We start from the raw sequence: 8,564 nt of genomic DNA, 5'->3' as shown, positions 1-8,564 counted from the left end.
CAACAATAACGACAAAGTCTTTAAGTCCCAAATAAATTGGATAAGTTAAAGTTAAAACCCAACAGAGCAATCAAGGTTCAAACACGTAAATAGCTGTTTTCCAAGCACTCCTATCTAAGACTAAGTCTTTAGATATATTCCATCCTTTCAAGTCTCCTTTTATTGGCTCTACCCAAGTCAATTTTGATCTTCCTCTGTCTCTCTTCACGTTACTATCCTGGCTTAGGATTCCACTAAGCACCTGTGCCACTGGAGATCTTCGTTGGACATATTCAAACCATCTCAACCGGTGTTGGACAAGCTTTTCTTCAATTGGTGCTATCCCTAATCCATCACGTATATCATCGTTTTGAACTCTATCCCTTCTTGTATAACCGCAAATCCAACGCAATATATACATTTCCGCGACACTTATCTATTGAACATGTCGTCTTTTCGTAGGCCAACATTCTGCACCATACAACATAACAGGTCTAATCGTAGTCCTATAAAACATGCCTTTTAGCTTCTGTAGTAACTTTTTGTCACATAGGACACCAGATGCTTGACGCCACTTCATCCACCCTGCTTTAATTCTATGGCTAACATCTTCATCAATATCCCCGTCTCTCTGTAGCATTGATCATTGACACCCACAACAAATCATTTTTTTTAAAAAAAAAGGATGTAATGCCTAGCGTAGTGATGATCATATTTTTCATCCCCATATGGCCATATGTAGATATATATGTGAAGATATTCCTAAGTTTCCAGGCCAAACCAACATCTCAGTTTCCTAAAAGAGGCACACACCGACGCTGCTGAAAAGCAAATGCAAGTAGTCACCACCATGGTACCATGGCATGTTCGTAAAAGCATTGTATACCAAACAAAAGAAACAAAGGGCGTGGTTCCCTTCCAGTACCCAGCATGGTACTCACATAGTCACACGCACAAGCAGTCAAGCAGGCCATGCTTTCTCTTCGTACCTGAAGATTTTGCTGTCTCTTGGAATGGAATTGCACATAGTATGATCGATACAGCTTTGGCCACAAGATCGCCATCAGAGCCTCACAGACAGTGCCTAGCTACAAGGCAGGCCAGGTAATGGCACAATGATAAAGGAGGCATCAACCGGGCACATGGGGTGTAGGCAGAACCGTTCCTCCTTTCCTTCGTGCTCCATTTTCTTTGTTCCCTTGGCAGAATCGAAACTAACACAGAGCAGCACTGTAGATATTGCATTGTCCCTATCATAGCAGCTGAGGCCTGCAGCTAGCATCTTGGAAAGATCCGAGTCTGTGATTTCCAGCTGCAGGATTATCGATATTATGTACTGACATGTGATGGATCTCTGAACATGAAGGTGTAGGGAATACGAAGGAATTTCTCAGATCCTGATTCCTGCACAGAAAGTGTCTTGATGTTAAAAGCATAAACAAGTTGGCAGTTGTAGGAAATGAAATTGGTGCTGAAATACCCAGGCATTTGACCACAAGTAACACTAACAGGCTTAAAATCTGTCTTTATATTTACGGAGAAGTCATTAACAGATGAAAGTATATTATTGAACACTTACAACCTCAAGACCTGCATTGCAATTTGCAAATATAATGAACAGTATATATCCTTAAAAGAATCTACAAATCTGAAGGAGCTGATCAATGTAATGTGTCGTACAGAAAGTTCAACAAATGTAACAAATTGGGTGGCTTATATGGGAATAATTATAAAAAATATGTGTACATCAATAGAGCAGTTTTAGCACAATCTGCAAGATGTGAAAATAACCATGATGAGTTCACATCGGCTACAACAATTTTGAACACCATGCAGATATGAGTCTACTAAAGTGACAAAAGGTTGGTGGTAATTTTGTTGTTGTCAACATGCCACTGTATTGCCTGGTGTAATAGAAAGAGTGGTATAGATGCTGCTGCTTCAAGGAACAGAACATCAAGTTACTTGAAAATTACAACAACAACAACAACAACAACAACAACAACAAAGCCTTTAAGTCCTAAACAAGTTGGGGTAGACTAGAGTTGAAACCCAACAGAAGCAATTAAGGTTCAGGCACGTGAATAGCTGTCTTCCAAGCACTCCTATCTAAGGCTAAGTCTTTGGGTATATTCCATCCTTTCAAGTCTCCTTTTATTGCCTCTACCCAAGTCAACTTCGGTCTTCTTCTGCCTCTCTTCACATTACTATCCTGACTTAGGATTCCACTATGCACCGGTGCATCTGGAGGTCTCCGTTGCACATGTTCAAACCATCTCAACTGGTGTTGGACAAGCTTTTCTTCAATTGGCGCTACCCCTAATCTCTCACGTATATCATCGTTCCGAACTCGATCCCTTCTTCTATGACCGCAAATCCAACGCAACATACGCATTTCCGTGACACTTAGCTGCTGAATATGTCGTCTTTTCGTAGGCCAACATTCTGCACCATACAACATAGCAGGTCTAATCGCCGTCCTATAAAACTTGCCTTTTAGCTTCTGTGGTACCCTTTTGTCACATAGGACACCAGACGCTTGCCGCCACTTCATCCACCCTGCTTTGATTCTATGGCTAACATCTTCATCAATATCCCCGTCCCTCTGTAGCATTGATCCTAAATATCGAAAGGTATCCTTCCTAGGCACTACTTAACCTTCCAAACTAACATCTTCCTCCTCCCGAGTAGTAGTGTCGAAGTCACATCTCATATACTCAGTTTTAGTTCTACTAAGTCTAAAACCTTTGAACTCCAAAGTCTCCCGCCATAACTCCCGTTTCTGATTCACTCCTGTCCGGCTTTCATCAACTAGCACTATATCGTCCGCGAAAAGCATACACCAAGGGATATCCCCTTGTATGTCCCTTGTGACCTCATCCATCACTAAAGCAAACAAATAAGGGCCCAAAGCTGACCCTTGATGTAGTCCTATCCTAATTGGGAATAAGTTACTTGAAAATTCAATACAAAAATACATTCAATGCACATTAACAGTCTGACGGCAACTTACTAAATTTTAGAATTACATGTATCAGAAAGCATGGCAAGTGAAGCAGCCACTCAGCGAACTGATTTGGCCATTCTTGCTAAGCTGGGCTCTCTTTTTTGCCTTCCTAGAGCCTTTTCCATCTTGGTTTGCTGTTACTGCATCACGCTCATGCTCACGCTCACGCTCACGCATCACCTGGGCTTTTCTTTGAGCAGACTTGAGGGTGTTCAAAATCTTATCCAGCGAAGAAGATCTTCTCTTCTCGAGCTTAATCTGATATCATAGAAGTGTGGGTACAATTCAGGGTCAACTAGATACATTAGATATAAATAAAATGTCCTGCAAACAATCCTAGCATCAATTCAGTTAAAAATAGTGCAATACAGTTCAAAATAGAGCAAAGAACATACCACTAACTTCTGAATTGCTGCCTCAGCTTTTGCTTTTTGAATATTCTCCCATGCAGTAATTTTTGTGTCCTCTCTATCATTCCTTATAACATTGTAGAGACTTGTCAGCTTTCACAATTTGTTGGTGTAAATATATATTGAAAATTTAGAAAAATCTTGAGAAATGGTTAGGGCTTGGACACATTTAGAAGTTAGAACACACAAGCATGACAGAGATCTCATGACGCATAAGATAAAAAATATTAGGAAATTTGGCTTCAAGAAGGAAAATAATTGAATATGTAGTGATCTGTGATCTCTCTTACTTAGATATGCACTTCGCTTCGGCAAAGCCCCAGGACGGAGATTTTGATTCCACTGTCTTTTCCTTCCACTCTATTATGTTTGTTGAATTCTTGTTAGATGACCGTGTTACATTTTTCTTTGACCACCTAGTCAGAGTCACTCGATCATCCATCTGAACATCCCTGATATCAAGATCTGAGGAACAGCTCCCGCTATCTTTCACTTGTTCTGTTGACAGGGAACCATTAAATGTTGGTCTATTGTTGGGCGAAGAGGACCTACTTAGCTCTGGGCTGGTCTGGGTTGCAGCATCTTTCCTAGAAATTATAGAGACAATAGAAGCTGAATCTTCTGTGACTTCAACCTGCTCGTCTGAACAAGACAACAACAAAGAGGCAGCAGATTATGATAACTTTCTATAAAGATCTGCTGCACAGCTTAAGGTAAATAGCTTTCAACTTATTACTGCAAAAAAACTGGTTTTATAATGCAATTCATGCGGGATTTCACAATGCCTTCTATACTTCAACAAATATAGATCATAACTCAAACAAAGTGTTTTGTGCTTTGTTAATTCTACTAAACCAAATTTTAACACTAAATAATTGGCTAGAATTAAAAATAATGATGGATATGTACTCTGTGCACAGGAAACAATTTCTAAATACCTTGGATAGATTCTTGCGTGCTAGGCAATGAAGCGGATGATTCGACTGCATAATCTAATCGCTGGCGAACTCTGGAAGTTCGAATAGGAAGAGACCCACCATTCAGTGGACAAATCTTGACTCCTCTTCCAATGCTGATTTCGTCACCAATTGGTCTACCTGAATAGGTTCCATTTGTATTTTTTCCTCCACAAACATGTTCCGGCATCAGTACTCCTGCCACGAAAGGTGAATTTGCTGTAATAGGCCCAGCTCTCCCACTATCAAGCAATGACACCGAAGAAACAGATGAATACTGTCCACCAATCCTTCCTGGAGGCCCCAGGGGGCCACTTTTAGACTTTGGTCGCCGAGCATGAGCAACCGTAGTTCTTCCAAGTGCGTCGCTGGAATTGGGACTGAAGATCCACCTCTCTGCATCCTCCCATTTCGAGGGCAATGTCCTCCCATTGCTGTAAGGAAATGCCATGTTGCTTCCTGGGTATCTCCTACTTCCTTTAGAAGGATGCGGAACTCTCTCAGAGCTCCACCCTTTCTGGCACCCCAACACAGATGCACGGTGCCGCGGATAGTTCGGCGTCCCAGGACTATGAAGCACGTCTGACCTGATGAGTGATGCTCCAAGTCCTTTGTTCATCAACCCCACCCCACCAATCACGAAACTTGGAGAAAACGTGGCTCCATGGTACCCAGGGCTACCGAGGTCAAGTGAGGCCGGCCGCTGTTTCGACCCCTTCCTACCATGCAAAAGAACAGCAGCCTCCGTCTGGTACCGCTGGTTGTGGCATTCTGTCGAACAACATACATACAAGCATACAAAATCGGCAACCCCGCACAACTCAACCGATTGCAAGACTCAAAATTAATACAGTACCTGGGGTGGCACGGCCTGCCGGATTCTTGGCCGGTTCTTGTACCTGAGCCCACTCCTCTTCCTTCACCCCGCACAGCACCTCCACCGCTTCGTCGTCCTGCCGCTCGGTAAAGGCTGCAGAAGCTTAACAACACTAGCTCGTTTTAAAGGGCGGTCAGGTTGCTCTCAGACCGATTGAGACACTAGTAAGGATCCAAACTCTGGGCTGGTTACAGCGTGTTGTGCTTACCACTGGAGGGGGAAGTGGCCAGCCCATCTGTCTCCAGATCTGTATCTGGGTCACCATCTGGGCGCACGAACCCGGCCAAAGGCTGCAGGCAACCATCATCATAGCCTCAGTGATTAAAAGTAGATCTCAGAAAAAAGGGAACAAAAGGTGAAGAGAATCCAATGGCGCTCGTTTTTTCTTGTCAGGAAAAAAAAAACACCCTCCTTTTTGTTGCTATTTAGATCTAAGATGGTGATGATGATGCCTATAGCTCAAGTCAAAAAATTTCCGGGCCCTCCTACTTTGTCTACTTCGCTGATAACAAATTCATCCTGTACCATTCGTTCTCTGTGAAAGGGTTGCGGTCACCTGAGAGGCTGAGACAGGCCATAGGCAACCTAGATCGGCATGGCGCCATGACTGCCACCAGCTAAGCTAGTGAAGAACTAAATCTTTTCCATCTGTGATCACGTCCAAGTGCTGAAGATTCAATCTTTTCACTCCAAAAGGTGAATGCCAGCTCAAAAATGTTTCCATTCCCCATGGCGCTCAATGCATGCACATTTTGATGCCAAGCAAAAAGCAGATTCGTCCATGGGCCATCAAAATGAAAGCATGATAAAGAAAGGGCAAGAAGCTTTGCAAAGAAGGACCAGGAGTCCAGGACCAACCGAGTCACAGCCGAAGGAATCGCAGCAGCTGCTCCCGCCGCCGCCCGTGGAGCTCGGCGAGTAGCCGTCGTCCACCTCCGCTCCCCACCTCCTCCGCCGCCGCTGCATTGGCCGCTCCGGCGCCGAAACCACCGCCTCTTCTTCCTCCTTCACCACGCCCCGAAACGCACGCCCGGAAGCACCGCCGCCACCCCGCATTCTCCCGGAAATAAAACTGAAATCTTTTAGCCGCTGAACTCGCTCAATCGCCTTCGCCAGCGCATGATAAGCGGGGGGTGTGGCAGCGGGGGCAGCATGAGGTGTTGCCGTTTAATAGAGGTCGCTGGGGCGGACTGCGACGTGGAGGCAGGAACGGCATCTCGAGGAGGGAGAGTGGGAGACTGACACGGGGTGCGGTGAGCCGGTGAGGTGAGGTGAGCTTCAAGAATGTCGCGTGCGTGCGTGACGATGCGCTCGACTGACAGCTTCCGACCTGGAGCGGCGCCCACGTCCGTGCCGGTGCTGGACTGCTGGTGCTGTGCAGTGGCCACGGTGATTGGACCTGTTTGGTTGCCGAGGACACCTGTTCGCTTTTATTTGTTGGGCTTATAAACCCTATTTTTTTTTTGTCAATGAATAATATTTCTTTCTTATACAAAATCAACCAATAATATTTTTTTGCTATGACTTATTAGCTAAACAAGTCTAAATAAACAGAGCGTAGTTTCTTTTTTTTTCATGAACCTGCTATATATGGACCCTACGTGGTACGTGTTTTGTCACGAAAAAAGAATTACACGGTACAGTTACTGAAGAATGCTCGTAGCTCATATTACAGACTACTAAAGCAGGGGTAAACAATCTGATACAAAGTACAGTTACTGAAGAATGCTCGTTGCTCATATTACAGGCTACTAAAGCAGTGGTAAACAATCTGATACAAACTGGAGCAACACCAAAAGAATTCGAGAGAGACCTGTTGACAACAAAAAAATATTTGTCATCAAGGAGATGCAAGAAAATATTTGACGCGACAAGTTGTTTATAGTTACTTTAAACGGAAAAACTTGTTTGTGTGCGATTTGAATTTTATCTACATGGATGCTCACAATGCGATGTGTGGTTAACTTCTGGTCTTTCTCACTCTCCATCGCGTCTCTCTCTCAAATTTGATGACCGGCGTGAGTCGTGGGGTTACGGTTTTAGGTTGGGGACTTTGTGCTCTTCGCTTGTAGTGGGATGTTTGGGGAGGAAGTTGACCGTGGTGGTAGTAGTTGAGACAGCAGCGGCGCGTGGGGTGGCAGGGGCGCCACTCGCCAGGCAGTGAAAGAGGTTGGTTGGACGATGCTGGCGACGGAGACGTTCATTTTAGAGGAAGATGATAGCTTGGATTAGCGTTGGTGGTGGACGAGGGCGGCGACGAAGCACCTCTAGAGCCGGTGGGAGGTGGTGAAGGCGAGAGCGCTCGGCCAAAGAAGGAGAAATTGTCTTTGATTTAGCGACACTGATGATGGAGATGGCGTTGGCGCCATCGAAGCCAGGTGTGATGGTGATGGGAGGAGGGGGAAAGTAGATGTAGGAAGAAGTGAAGGTGTGCGGGCACGACTGACTCTGTGCACACACACCTCTTCAGATACCCATAACTAGATTTTTTGGCTAGGCTCGTGGTCCTAGGTAACAGAACAACGGCCATGACGAACTTTGAAGTCGGTGTAGCAATTAACCAAACAACAGGAGTGCTCGGCTGGTCATTTCAGCCAGCTTATTTGCTGGCTTATAAGCCATGGTACTGTATTTTTCTCTAAAAAAATCAGTCATACAAATCAGCACCAGCGGCTTTACCACCGGCCGAACACTCCCGTCCTAGTCCTGCATTTCAATGTGACAGTGTCCTCCGTAGTTCGTATCCTGCTTATTTGCTGACCGGTATTGTTGATACCCGATAGTACTTACTCCGTCACTAAAAAGATGCAACTATAAAATTCGTGCAAGTTAAACTTTGACCAAGTTTATAGTAAATTTTATGTTTCCAACTAGGTTTACTACAACATATATTTTATAATTAATTATTTAATTTAATTCTACTTATCTTGTGTTATAAATGTAGTACTTTTCTATTTGACTTTGGTTAAATTTTAAATCATTTGACTTTTTGAAGAGCGAGAATGGATTTGCGGAGGGAGGGAGTTGTTAACAGCTCTTTACCGCGAGATTTTTGTGTGAAAGACAGCAGTCAGTGTGTCAGTATAGCAGTCTAGGCAAAACAAAGTTTGATGCGTCAGCCTATGACATTTCGGTCTCTATAAACGCTAAGCAAAGTCCAAACCATCGGTACATCACGATGACCCGATCAACCGTTTACTCGCCACGATTAAGATGACGCATTGGCGCTTATCTCAAACGGTTGGGCAGGTAGTTGCCACCCTGCACTGGCATCGACAAGTGATGGTCATATTTAGATGACAACGCCGCAAGACGACGACGGCCGAGCGGTGGAG

General features: G+C 44.4%; 1 protein-coding gene across 4 annotated transcripts; it reads right to left on the bottom strand.

Moving 5' to 3' along the window:
• Positions 1-594: 594 nt before the first annotated feature.
• LOC136542014 (uncharacterized) lies at positions 595-6,476 on the bottom strand. Of its 4 annotated transcripts, none has more exons than XM_066534243.1 (8): positions 6,088-6,476; positions 5,438-5,519; positions 5,209-5,331; positions 4,335-5,123; positions 3,687-4,038; positions 3,382-3,463; positions 2,993-3,244; positions 595-1,383 (listed from the first exon to the last, which is right to left on the bottom strand). In XM_066534243.1, exons 1-7 carry the CDS (start codon positions 6,283-6,285, stop codon positions 3,014-3,016), a joined length of 1,857 nt encoding a protein of 618 aa, XP_066390340.1. In that variant the 5' UTR covers positions 6,286-6,476; the 3' UTR covers positions 595-1,383; positions 2,993-3,013. The 4 variants fall into 4 exon arrangements, with proteins under 4 accessions (XP_066390340.1, XP_066390341.1, XP_066390342.1 ...); XM_066534244.1 differs by having other exon boundaries at positions 3,009-3,244; XM_066534245.1 differs by lacking the exon at positions 595-1,383 and having other exon boundaries at positions 2,748-3,244; positions 5,209-5,322.
• Between the last annotated feature and the right edge of the window lie 2,088 nt (positions 6,477-8,564).

Source organism: Miscanthus floridulus, chromosome 3, assembly GCF_019320115.1.
Source record: "Miscanthus floridulus cultivar M001 chromosome 3, ASM1932011v1, whole genome shotgun sequence".
NCBI lineage: Eukaryota > Viridiplantae > Streptophyta > Magnoliopsida > Poales > Poaceae > Miscanthus > Miscanthus floridulus.
Note: the sequence above shows the minus strand (reverse complement) of the source record. Positions and strands in the feature narration are given on the sequence as shown.

Coding starts and splice junctions, on each gene's coding strand:
- LOC136542014 (XM_066534243.1), bottom strand. CDS start 6,285: ATGCGGGGTGGCGGCGGTGCTTCCGGGCGTGCGTTTCGGGGCGTGGTG. Junction 5,124..5,208: donor GGCAGGCCGTGCCACCCCAG/GTACTGTATTAA, acceptor GTTGTTCGACAG/AATGCCACAACCAGCGGTAC. Junction 3,464..3,686: donor GAAGCGAAGTGCATATCTAA/GTAAGAGAGATC, acceptor CAATGTTATAAG/GAATGATAGAGAGGACACAA.